The 13,432-nt window shown below is 41.7% G+C and overlaps 2 protein-coding genes and 1 pseudogene across 4 annotated transcripts; 1 reads left to right on the top strand and 2 right to left on the bottom strand.

Annotated features, from left to right (window-relative positions):
* The first annotated feature begins 4,526 nt into the window (after positions 1–4,526).
* LOC115672830 (EC protein III-like) lies at positions 4,527–5,168 on the top strand. Its single transcript, XM_030594785.2, has 2 exons — positions 4,527–4,710; positions 4,997–5,168. The coding sequence occupies exons 1-2, from the start codon at positions 4,616–4,618 to the stop codon at positions 5,166–5,168; spliced, it is 267 nt and encodes an 88-aa protein (XP_030450645.1). The 5' UTR covers positions 4,527–4,615.
* A 1,119-nt stretch (positions 5,169–6,287) lies between these two features.
* LOC115672829 (uncharacterized) lies at positions 6,288–9,169 on the bottom strand (annotated as a pseudogene).
* A 180-nt stretch (positions 9,170–9,349) lies between these two features.
* Positions 9,350–13,348, bottom strand: LOC115672828 (uncharacterized). 3 transcript variants are annotated; one of them, XM_056313976.1, is made up of 6 exons: positions 13,101–13,348; positions 12,815–12,998; positions 11,894–12,100; positions 11,134–11,325; positions 10,641–10,766; positions 9,350–9,391 (listed from the first exon to the last, which is right to left on the bottom strand). In XM_056313976.1, the coding sequence occupies exons 1-6, from the start codon at positions 13,181–13,183 to the stop codon at positions 9,365–9,367; spliced, it is 819 nt and encodes a 272-aa protein (XP_056169951.1). In that variant the 5' UTR covers positions 13,184–13,348; the 3' UTR covers positions 9,350–9,364. The 3 variants fall into 3 exon arrangements, with proteins under 3 accessions (XP_056169951.1, XP_056169949.1, XP_056169950.1); XM_056313974.1 differs by lacking the exon at positions 9,350–9,391 and adding an exon at positions 10,144–10,490; XM_056313975.1 differs by lacking the exon at positions 9,350–9,391 and adding an exon at positions 10,144–10,412.
* Between the last annotated feature and the right edge of the window lie 84 nt (positions 13,349–13,432).

Raw genomic sequence — 13,432 nt, 5'->3', positions numbered from 1 at the left:
TGACGGGGTCGAACCACATGCACTTAAATAACACAACCCGCATCATTAATGGTCCAGGGTACTCTATCTCTATGATTTCATCCAACAAGCCATAAAAATCATCTTCTCGACTCATCACCATTGGATGACCAGAATGACACACCACTATTCATTGTGGATTTTCCCATTCCATATTCTTGAGTATGAAAATTATATCCATTTATGAAATATGCTGGCCAACTTCGAACTCTTAACTGTGGACCCCATGACAGATGATATAGCAATCCTTGCCCTCCAATTTTATCATAATTACTGTGAACCTAAGGTTACACATGCAAAGTCAATAATATATATTATACTAAATGATGTATATAATTTTAATAACTTGATTTTGGTCCATAGGCAACTTACATATGTCTTGAACCATGCTGCAAATTATTCATCGCACAAACGGTCAAACTCATTTGGTTGTAGTCCAAACATTGAAGTTTGGAAAATCCTAATATTAAAAACCATATAAATATTAGCAAATATTTGACACACAAAACATATATTTGCAAATTTACACTTACTTGAAGTATGGCTCGACTTACAGGGCGGTTCGGTAAAATATAAGTACGGGTGCATGAAATTCTTCGCCCGATAAGTAATGAACCGACATGCGCCGCTTGGTCGACCCGAGATAATTGAAAATAGAGAATCTTTGTGCAATTGGGATCAATGGGGCCCTCATCATTTTTGCCTGCTCTCCGCCTCTTGCACTGAACGTGCGGCTCAAAATAGTATGATGCAAATGTTGTCACTTCTTCCACAATATATGCATTACAAATTGAAGCTTCAACACGTGCCTTATTCTTCACTTTTTTCTTCAAATGATATAAGAATCTAGTTGAAATAGAAAGAAGCTTATCGGAACATATTATATGATAAACTAATTTGAACTGTATTTTAAAAAAAACATTACCTCTCAAATGGATATATCCATCGAAATTGGACGGGACCTGCAACTTTGGCCTCATAAGGCAAGTGAACTAAGAGATGCTCCATCGAATCGAAAAACGCTGGAGGAAATATCATTTCTAAGTTGCAAAGAATAATTGGAATATCTCTCTCTAGTTTTTCCATGTGCGATGCTTTTAACACTGTTGAGCAAATATCATGGAGGAAATTGCTTAACTCTGTAATGGCGCCCCATACAAAGTTCGGTAGAACTTCCTTCAAAGCTATTGGAATTAATCTTTCCATCAGGATGTGACAATCATGACTCTTCAAACCTGTGAACTTGCATTCATTCAAATCAACACATCTCCCGAGGTTCGAAGCATATCCATCAGGAAACCGCACAGATTTCAACCATTGACAAACAACTCGCCTCTGCTCCTTATCCAATGTATAAACTGCTTTCGGTTTTGGTCCCCTGCTGCTTGCATCCACAGCTAGTATTGGCCGATCGCAAATATCTCTCATATTTTTTTTTGCGTTCAAGTTGTCTTTTGTTTTTCCGGCGACATCCATCACAGTATTTATGACATTGTCAAAAATATTCTTTTCTATGTGCATGACGTCAAGATTATGATGAATAAGATGGGCCTTCCAATATGGTAGATCCCAAAATATACTGCGTTTTGTCCACTTATGTGTACTTCCGTACGTAAAAGTCGTGCCGTGCGGGTTCTCAACAACAGTTGGAAAGTCATGCACACGCTCCCAAATTTGATCGCCGGTCAACCTCAATGGTGGACGCGTTCTTTCAGTCCTATTCTTGGTGAACTCTTTCTTATTCCTTCTGAAAGGATGACTTGGCGGTAAAAATTGTCTGTGACGGTCAAAATAGCTAGGCTTCTTTCCATGTTTTAATCTAAATGACTTTGACCTCTCCAAACATATCGGACATCCTAAGATCCCAATTGTACTCCATCCGAGATAACATTCCGTAAGTGAAAAGTCATTTATCGTCCAAAGAAGGGCGACCTTCATTACAAATGTTTGATCGGTAGAAACGTCATACGTAGGGACACCTTCAACCCATAGCCGTTGTAACTCCTCAATCAATGGTTGCATATAAACATCTATCAACTTTTTCGGATTTTGCGGCCCTGTCACGATCAATGTCAAAAACATATAAGGTGTCTTCATGCACATACCAGGTGGAAGATTGTACGGCGTTAAGATAACTGGCCAACATGAATAACTTTTTCCTGTTTTCCCAAATGGAGCAAACCCATCGGCACAGAGACCTAACCTGATGTTCCGAGGCTCCATCGCAAACTCAGGGTATGTTCTATCAAAATGTTGCCATGCCTCCGCATCTGAAGGATGACACATTAGACCCTCTTCTGTTTCATGATTTGCATGCCAAGTCATGTGTTCGCGATGGGCTTTAGACGCATAAAGCCTTTGCAACTGCGGGATTAAGGGCGGATAAAACATTTGCTTGCATGGTCTACGCTTCTGATTACAACCCAGCCTCCTGTTAATCTTGTACCTAGGTTGGCTACAGAATTTGCAAGATTCTGCATTTTCATCATCTCTCCAATATATCATACAACCCCTACTATATACATCAATCCTTACAACCGGAAGACCTAAGTTATCCGCTAGCTTTTTTATATCATAAAAATCACTTGGCATGATGTTATCACGAGGCAATGATTCCCGCATTACTGCAACAGAAGAGTTGAAGCAATCCGCAGACACATTATGCTCGCCTTGATATTTAATAGTCGGCACATCACCGATAACTTAGTGTGGTCCTCACAACCTGCCCATAAAGGTTCATCTGCTGCTTTCAACACATCCTAACCGATTAGATTGAAAAGTTTCATTATAGACATTCTCATCAAAACCCGTTACTCCTATATCTTCCAATTGTGAAGCATGACTAGTACCCACTTGTTCACGTGTAGGAGTAAAACTAGTACTTGCATGATTTGATTCTATGACAAAATTATAACTAGCTGCATCAATCACCATCCTCTCGTATGGGTTCAATTGCTCATAATAGCCACATTCTTCCCTAACTGAAAATTTGTCACTTTTTCCATATCTTTCATCATATATAAATGGTTCACCATAGGAAGTCCAATTATAATAGTTCGGACTAAACCCAAATCTAGTAAGGTGTTCTCTAACTTGATCACACACAAGAAATTTACTATTATCGCACTTTTTACATAGACACCTTAACTTATTTCCATCCATGAACTCATATTTACTATTAGCAAAGTCTAAAAATAGTTCCAACCCAGTACGAAACTCATCTGTCAATCCTTGACGTCCAGATAAGTTCTTATTATACATCCGAGCCCTTTCTCTTTGCATTGTGTCTGTATTAAAATAAAAAATTCTGGTAAAATATTTAAAATATCATATCTATTGTTCTTAATTAAAACCATAAAATTTTGGAAATTATAATTTTTGTTATTCACGCAATAATTAATATGAAATTGCAAAAATAGAAAAAATTACCATGTAAAGAAGACTTACCCAAATATTTGACTGTAATATTGGTAGGAGAAAGTGGTCAATTTGATGAGAATTGCAACGTCCACTTGGATTACGAGACCTTCAATTAGACACATACCCAAAAAGAATAATCACTTAAGAATCATTTTTTAATAATTTTTAATGTGCGATGGAAACAGAATTCATCCCTCGCAAATTTGCGACGGATCCGTCATTCCGTCGCAAATTTGCGACAGAATCAAGGAAATTCGTCGCAAATTTGCGACGGATCCTTCATTCCGTCGCAAATTTGCGACGGAATCAAGGAAATTCGTCGCAAAATTTGCGACGGATCCTTGATTCCGTCGCAAATTTGCGACGGAATTTTCATTTATTCATCGCAAATTTGTGACGGAAACTATTTCCGTCGCAAAACGGCGTGGCCGTTCGGCCTCATCCATAGGCCGGCGAGGTGTTGCCGGTCGCCGGTCGTTAAACCGGTGATGCAGATACGAAAAAAAAACAAACATAAACATATATAAAATAAAAGAAATTACAATTCAACGATGAATAGTCACGAAGCTAGCTATGATACTTACCGGTACAAAAGCTTCACCGAGATTAATATGTGCGTGCGCGGATTTTGCTGATTTCAGACATATGAAAGAAGGAGAAAAGCGAGAGAGAGCGAGAGAGAGAGAGATAGGTTGGAATATCACGGGCGATAAACTACAAATTTGCGACGGACGTTCGTTTCGTCACAAATTTGCGACGGATTTGGCGACGGTTTTTTTTTCCGTCGGAAATTTGCGACGAACTTTTTGCGATGGATTTATTTTCCGTTGCAAATTTGCGACGAACTTCTTTCCGTCGCAAATTTGCGACGGATTTTGCGACGGTTTTTTTTTCCGTCGGAAATTTGCGACGAACTTTTTTCCGTTGCGACGGATAAAAATTCCGTCGCAAATTTCCGACGGATTTTTCATCCGTCGAAAATTCTGTCGCAAATTTGCGACGGAAAGTATAATCTGTTGCAAATTTCGTCGCAAATTTCCGACGGAAAATTTCCGTCGCAAATTACATATTTTTTTGTAGTGCTTCTTCGCACCCCGCCACCTTCCACGAAGCTCTCTGTATATCCCTACGCTCCGGGGAAACGAAGTAGTTCTGCAGCCGTGAGAAAAACCCAGCCATGTCCGACCTGACCGCCGGAACTTGCGCTCGCGCTGCCGCCTGTAACGACAGGTGTGGCTGCTCTTACCCTTGCACCGGCAGCGCCTCGTGCAGGTGACTTTTGTTAGTCTTTTGGGCTTTTATACTTCCTCTGAAGGTTCTCGCTGGTACATGTAAACTAGACTCGCGGCATTCTTGTGTCAAATGGACCTTTCGCGAGGTCCCACCTAGTCTAATTAGGTCGAGAGTACCAGAGATACTTTTACTGATTAGATCATGTGAATAATACATGAGGTGAGAACCTCAGAGGAATATGCGAATATACTTCGAGCGCCGCGTGCACATCGTGCTCGCATCCACTACCCGCAATCCATGCCTAATTGGATAATGAATTGTGCAGGTGCGCCACCTCGGGCACAGAAGCCGGAGGAATGGACCCCAAGAAGTGCTCGTGCGGGGACCACTGTGGCTGTAACCCCTGCAGCTGTGGGTCGGCCACTGCTGCAGCCGGGACGGGACGGGCCAACTGCCGGTGCGGACCCGGTTGCACGTGCGTCACTTGCGCCACTTGAACAAATCGGATGTGTCCTGAAATGGACAGTGATGTAGAATTGAGGCCTCGCTACATGTGTATCCTTTTTCTTTTTTGGGGTTTTGCCTTGTAACATAGCAATGAAAGCAGTAGATGGGGCTACGTCTCTCCTTGATAAAAGATGATGAAGAATGTGTCTGTTTGCGAGCGAACTTTGCTTATCTGCAGCCTGCACAAGAATCAAAAGGTCGCCTTGCCGTCTCTGTTGTTTGTTGTTCATAAAAGGTCATTGGCGGGGACCAAGTTGATAAAGCGAGGGTGAAGAATGTTAGGCGTGGCAGAAGCTTCCTAATAATGACGAAAAGGACGATCCACGATCAAATTGCTGTAGCTAGGCTATCACATCACATCAACAACTGAGGCTATAATTAGCAATTATCTTGTGCTAATCAAATGTGAAGTTGCGCTGTCCTCTGTTCGTCTTGAAATTGAAAACCGACAACAGTCGTTGACTTGCCTTTTCCGATTTAGCAAAACCTCCTGTGTGCTAATCGACGCGGGCCGGGCCTTCGATCGGTTCAGCCCGTGATCATTTCGAGATTCCTTGGCGGCCCAATGCCTCGCCGTATATAGAAATGGTTTTTTCTTCTCATCATTGATTATTTCCGGCACGTCGCATTACGAGATTGGAGGTTTGTACACAAAATGTCCGACGATGCCAGCCACACCGGCAGAGACCTCATAAAGTATGAACGGATATTTGCCACACGACACATTCTTAGAAAAAAACTTTTCATCCTGCTTCTGATGTGGGATGATTGACGTTCAGATCCGAGATCACCGAAAGAACTCTTCGAGGCCAGGAACTCTTTCGTGCCTAAATCCGAAGTCACCCATGTGTGTATGGGTGGTCTCCCTATCAAAGAGCAACTCGATGCGATGATCTAGAAGAAAGAAATATGTTCAGGAAATGCACTAAGATTTGAAATATGTTCAGGAAATGCACTAAGATTTCTTGTTGAGTACAAGGTACTGCCCTCGTAAGTTCTAGTTGAGACGGCCGCTAGGCGAAGGGCAGACGGAAGAAGGTCTCCAGGCACTCAAATCTATTTTTCATCAACCAAGAAAGCAAGAAGAGCAGCCTCAAGCCGAAAGGGAATGAAGCTAAACTAGAACGTTCAAACATTGCTTTAATCTTGCTGAAGAGATTGATTCCCATGTTAGATAAATCGTTACTTACTCTGAAAAAGAGGCATGCTATCATGTCTACGAAAGACCGCCATTGTTCCCTTCTTAGAAAGCCACCGCAAGATCACTTGTTTGCTGCTCTTCAATATGGAACAACATTGCCCTTGTTGTGGGGATTACATCTTATTGCACATAGTTGTGAATCAACTCCTTTGTATCGGCTTCGTCACAGAGTACGGAGGACGAAAACTGACTTGCCAAAATAGTGCACACGAGCAAAGCGAAGGGAAGAAATCACTCAACCGGTACCCGTCTGCTCCATCATGTAACTCGATGTGTGCTCTTTCCAACTTTCCTCCTCAAGGTACTTCTCGTAAAAGGCGACTTCCCCGTTCGTCGTCACCAATACTGCAGATATGCTTCTCGTGCTATAACATCCCTAACCACGAAAAGAAAATAGGCAACGTCACAAAAAAGGAAGGTCGTTTCACAAATACGCTCTGTTAAAATGTGGTGCAATGTGCTTGCATACCGCAGAAAAAAGTCTCTATAAGAGGAATGCATAATCTTACCTGCTCGGTGTTTGCCTCAACAAAGATCGAACTGAGCAAATACTCAAATTCTACAGAATAAATGCCGGGAAGCGTTGTTTTATCAGCCTTAGTCGTGTCCATCATCAGTTCCTCGGCCATTTCTTCTGCTGGAAATTCACCGCCGCCATATTTCTCCAAAATCTTTTCGAAATTACTCCTCAATCGAACAGCCTGAGTAACAAAAGACCCGATCAGAATATATTACTAGGCTGCTAAACTGCAAAGAGAAGCAATGACAATTGAATAAATTCAGCATTGAAGCCTCCAAAAAAGTACAGAACACGAAACGGCAGAGTCACTACTCATATGAGGATCCAAATAAAGCATCCCAATGTGGAGAATTGTGGGTGATTCATCTTTACGTACATCTGTGAATTGATATACACAGTTGATGACATATTAAAAGTTCATTTGCCACGGGATGTCATGGATCTGAAGGCATGCATTTCCTGAGTATGAAGATTTTAAAGCTGCTTATATATCAATGATTAATAAGGTAAAGGCCTAAAAAATTTTGTAGTTGAGGAATGCTAATTAGATAGTCCCTCAACCAATCAAAGTCCAGAATGCTCTCGGTAGAGCTCGTAATCTAACAGGCTTGGCAAATATATTAAACTGGCCATTTTTGCAACAGTTTTATCTGCTTCGACTTTCGAACTTGAACTTGTAATCCACTTGAACATGGAAAACACAAATCAAGGACAATGCAAAATCAACCAGAGCAAGATATTTTCTTACCTTAGGCCAAGGAGTGTCTAGACTTGCAGTTGATAGCACATGGATCCCAGGAGGAACCTCCGAGACAAGAACCTCGTCATCTTTTGGTCTATTGGACACATAAACCATGGATTTGGAAGATAGATCTACTAGTATCAGGTTAAATCCATTATATCGATGTGCCTCCATCACAACCTCTTCTGCAAACTCGGTGGGATTCTTCTTGCTCTGAAAATGGTAAGGTGAAATCAGGATTGTGACGTGATCTTCAATAGAAAAGACGATTCACTTAAGAATGGGTGGAATGATATGACATTGAAGATATCATCCAACATAACATCTGATCTGATGGAAACTCTGCAACTCAAGAACAACGGCACAGAGAAACTAGATACCACCTCTTACAAAGAGATCACGTGATCACATACCAAATGGATGATACTGTGTCAACCACAAAACAGGCTCAACTTCAAGGTGGAAGTAAGCATAAACAATAAACATAGTACGACAGTACAATATCATTGCTTCCTATGCAGAATCTACGGAGATGTAATTACTCTGTAAACAACCGACTAAAAGAAGAATAATATTAAGTACAGAAGTACATTATTCGATCATAAAAAAGCAAATCTTACACCGCCGCAACCTACATCCATATCAACGACCGCCAAATAGTGACAAACAGGACTTTCTGTAGTCTCTTCTCGACATTAAAATTTTGCATGCTGTTCCTAATCTAAGTACTCGCAAAACATGTCAAATCTGAACCAAACATTGGAAATGAGGCCTATTCAATTTAAATCACTACTCTGGACTGGTTCCTGGACAAAAGATGCCAAGTCTAATGCCTCGGAACCGCGCAATTAGGAGCATTACAAAGGGCACCGATGATCAATCCCATCACAGAGGATCACAAAATCTAGTAGAATCAGCTGAATTCTAAGCAACTATCGTACCGATTTACTACACAAGCTCCGATTTTGACGTCGACCCATCACGAAATTAAACAAAAAGAAGCAAAGTGAGTCAGCAACCCCTCACCTCCAAGAAACGAACAGGCAAGTCTCCTCTGCTCTTGGCCTCGGGGACGTTGCCGACTTCTCTGACGTTGGTGACGAAAGCGATCTTGCCGTTCCTCGAACAAGCCAGTCACGTCCCACCGGCGAGACCATCTCTCCCTCCAAGGATCTCGCCATTGTCCCACCATGCCACTGGTTCCGTCGGTCTTCCAGAAACAAAAAGATACAAACTTTCTTCGTGATTTGCGAAGTTCTACCGAACCCACAATGGGAAATGACTCTCGACTGATATAAAGACTCACCGACTGCGGTATTCGTCTCGGTTGTGCAGGAGGAAGAATGGGTAGAGGGGGTGAGCTTGCCAGAGAAACACGGCGATACACATGGGTCTTTCACGTCGTTCTTGCGAGCGTCAAGAAGTCGTAAGCTGAACTTCAAAACTTGGCCCTCTCGCTTCTGTTTCTGCTGAGGACTCGCGCGATTATGTATGAAAAACGATTCATATAAGAATCACCACTGGTCAAACTGTTCTTATCCTGTGAATTCGAGCTTTGTGCTTCTGCTGCTGAATTTTTGTATCTCGAGAAAAAGCCGTCGGAGCGTAGCAATTCTCGTTCGCTGCGGCATAATCATTACTTACAAAGACGGCGCTCATTTGCAAAGTTCCTTTTTTTAAGAATGTTGCCCCCTTTTAACATTTAGTTTGGACAGAGTGAGCATCAATAATGAAAAAATGAGATGATTACCTAAAAAAGGATACAAGAGACCGTGTTACGATATTGTTGGGGTAAAAAAATATGTGAAAACAAGAAAAATCCCAGTCAACGGCCTTCCGAAACCTTGCTTTGGCCCAAAAGGCCAACCCCATGAAGAGGAGGATTGGTAACTCTCCTTAATAACAAACACAAAATGGTCAAAATTTGATGATCTGTCGTGTTACCTGCCTCCAAGTAAATGACAAACAGAGTGACCATACGACTAAAGAAACTTTGTCACAGTTCATTCCTAATCCTTAGCAACACAAGCCGTTCGAGAGGTAGTTTAATCTCTATCTAATCAAACTAATTTTTTGATCAATGACTGATCAGTAGTGATCTAAGATCGCCGCTGTTTGAAGATTTTCAGGTGAGGAATTGAGCATCATCATTAAGCGACAACCTTGCGTCGCTTCATGAAGATGATGTTTCATGGTCTGTTTGGCACTGTCATTATTGTGTTGAGCTCTTTTGCAGCACATAAAAACCAAAATGAAGCTCTACCCATGTGGTGTTTAAGCACAATCAGCATATCCCGCTTAATAACAGATGGTCATGCTTCTGAAGAGAGCCCCGACTGAGTGCTCTAATATTGGCATGGAGTCCGATTTTAAATTACTGAGATTTTCAGATCACGGTGACCTAATGCCTCTGGCTTCACCTCTACATGATTTACAGAGAGCTCAACCTTTCACTGACATAGTCAAGCTCTGAATTCTGAAACATATCCCCCAGGAGTCCCCTCAAGAAAAAATTTTGTAGCCTTATTATTGATTTTATCCAGCACACCGCGTTACAATAGTTTTAGGTTTGGAGGTTAATACATAAAATATCCCTCCAACAATGTAAGTCACCAGCCACGCCAGCAGAGATCTCATAAAGTATGAATGGACATTGCCACGACACATTCTCAGTAGGAACTTTTATCCTGCTTTTGATGCGGGAAGATTGTGCGACGTTCAGATCCGAGATCACCGATTCATGGACCATATCCAAAACTACTTTCGCTGCTCTTTAAGATTGAAAAGCTCGATCAGTCTTTTATTGTACTCCAATTTCATTCGTTCGAGTCGCCTAGAACAACATTGCCCTTATTGTGGGGCTTACATCTTGTCGTGCATCGTTGCTAAATCTAACTTATGTGTATCAGGCTTCATCATGAGTATTGAAAATGAAAACGACTTACGAAAATTGCAGACACGGCAAAGTGAAGGGAAGAAATCATTCAGCTGGTACCCACCTGCTCCATCATGTAACTCACTGTGTGCTCCTTCCAACTTTCCTCCCCAAGGTATTTTTCATAGAAGGCAACTTCCCCGCTTGTCTTCACCGATACAGCAGATATGCTTCTTGTGCCATAACGTCCCTAAGCATGAGAGAAATTCGTGATGTCACAAAAAGGTCACTCAGTGGACCTTTCATCGTCCAGATACAAGGATAATTATCATCTGGAAAGCACTATCATGAGTTTCCTGTTAAGTGTCACGAATCACGATGACCTCCTATTAGTTGTCGAACAAAAGTAAACCACTCTGTTAGGTGTGCAATTACTGACTACAATCAGCTTACTCATCCTCCATGTTCACCAAGTGCGTGCAAGAATATCGCTTGCTACGTTCTCGTCCGTCAAACATTTAGATTGCACACGTCACTTTGTAAATAAACTCTGTCAAAACGTTTTACAGTGTGCTTGCATACCACAAAATAAAATTAGGAGGAACGTAAAACCATACCTGCTCGGTGTTTGCCTCAACAAAAATTGAACTGAGCATATACTCAAATTCTACAGAATAAATGCCGGGAAGCGTTCTTTTATCGGCCTTCGTCATGTCTGTCATCAGTTTATCTGCCAAATCTTCCGCTGGAAGTTCACCAGTGCCATATTTTTCCAAAAACTTTTCGAAATTACTCCTCAATAGCACAGCCTGAGTAACAAAAAGACCTGATCAGAATATATTACTAAACTGCTAAACTGCAGAGAGAAGCAATGACAATTGAATAAGTTCAGTACCAAAGCCTCCAAAAAAGTACAGAACACGAATAGGCAGAGTCACGACTCATATGAGGATCCAAATAAAGCCTCCCAATCTGGAGAAATATGGGTGGTTCATCTTTACGTACATCTGTGTATGGATATGCTCAATTGATGACATTTTTAAAGTTCATTTGCCATGGGAATGTCATAGATCTGGAGGCATGCATTTCCAGAATACGAAGATTTATATGCTGCTTGTATATCAATAATTGATAAGGTAAAGGGCTCAAAAAATTTGTAGTTGAGGAATGCTAATTAGGCAGTCCATCAACTAATCGAGGTCTAGAATTCTCGCAGTAGAGATTGTAATCTAATATGCATGGCAAACAATTCAACTGGCCATTTTTGCAATGGTTTTATCTGCCTTGAGTTTCCAACTTGAACTTGTAATCCACTTCAACATAGAAAAGACAAACCAAGGACAACACAAAATCAACCAGAGCAAGATACCTTCTTACCTTAGGCCAAGGTGTGTCTAGACTTGCATTTGATAGCACGTGGATCCCAGGAGGAACCTCTGAAACAAGAGCCTTGTCATCTTTTGGTCTATTGGTCACATAGATCATGGATTTGGAACATAGATCCACTAGTATCAGGTTAAATCCGCGATATTGATGTGCCTCCATAACAACCTCTTCTGCAAACTCGGTGGGATTCATCTTGCTCTGAAAAAGGTAAGGTGAAATAAGGATGGTGACGCGATCTTCAATAGATGAGACAATTCACTTAAGAATGGATGGAGTGATATGACATTGAAGATATCATCCAACATAACATTTGATCTAATGAAAACGATGCAACTTGAGATCAACAACACAGAGATAATAGATTACCAAATGGATTATACCATGTCAATCACAAGACATGCTCATGTTCAAGGTGGAAGTAAGCGTAAATATAGTATAAGTACAATAATATAAGTACATCGTTCAATCATAAACAAGCACATCTTACGCCACCATCCGCAATCTACATCCATCCGAACGAAAATTCTGCTGAATGGTGACAATACAAACAGGAATTTCTGTATTCTCTTCTTGACATAAAAAGTTTTGCATGCTGTTCTTAATCTAAGTACTTACAAGACATATCCAACCGGAATTAGTAAATTGGAAATGAGGCTTATTCAAGTTCGAGTCAACACTCTGGACTGGTTTATGGACTAAAGATGCCAAGTCTCATACCTTGCAACCGCGCAATAAGGAGCATCACAAAGGGCACCGATGATCAATCCCATCACAACAGGAGCACAAAATCTAGTAGAATCAGCTGAATTCTAAGCAACTCTCGTACCGATTAACTACACAAAGCTCCGATTTTCACATCGACCCATCACGAGATTAAACAAAAAGAAGCAAAGTGAGTCAGAAACTCCTCACCTCCAAGAAACGAACAGGCAAGTCTCCTCTGCTCCTGGGCTGGGGGCCTTTGGCGACTTCTCTGACGTTGGTGACGAAAGCGATCCTGCCGTTCCTCGAACAAGCCAGCCACGTCCCACCGGCCAGACCATCTCTCCCTCCGAGGATTTCGCCATTGTCCCACCAAGCCACTGGTTCCGTCGGTCTTTCAGAAACAAGAAAAGATACAAACTTTCTTCGTGATTTGCGGAATTCTCCCGAACCCAGATTGAGAAATGATTCGCGATGACTGATGTTAAAGACTCACCGACCGTGGTACTCGTCTCGGTTGTGCAGGAGGAAGAATGGGTAGAGAGGGTGAGCCTGCCAGAGGAACACGGCGATGCACATGGGTCTTTGACGTCGCTCTTCCGAGCGTCAAGAAGTCGTGAAGTTGAACTTCAAAACTCTGCCCTTTTGCTTCTGATCCTGCTGAGTTCGAGTTGTTGTTGGAGTTGGCTTCTGTTTCTGCTGTGCGCTGACTGCTGAGACCTCACGCGATCATGTTAATCGTTAGTTACAAAGACGGCCCTCTTTTGCAAAGGTACCTTTTTTCAGGATCGTTTTAACGCTGAATTTGAACGGATAGAGTAAACACCA

Source organism: Syzygium oleosum, unplaced genomic scaffold, assembly GCF_021117445.2.
Source record: "Syzygium oleosum isolate NSW1041296 unplaced genomic scaffold, Sole_v2.1 Sole_v2.08, whole genome shotgun sequence".
NCBI lineage: Eukaryota > Viridiplantae > Streptophyta > Magnoliopsida > Myrtales > Myrtaceae > Syzygium > Syzygium oleosum.
Note: the sequence above shows the minus strand (reverse complement) of the source record. Positions and strands in the feature narration are given on the sequence as shown.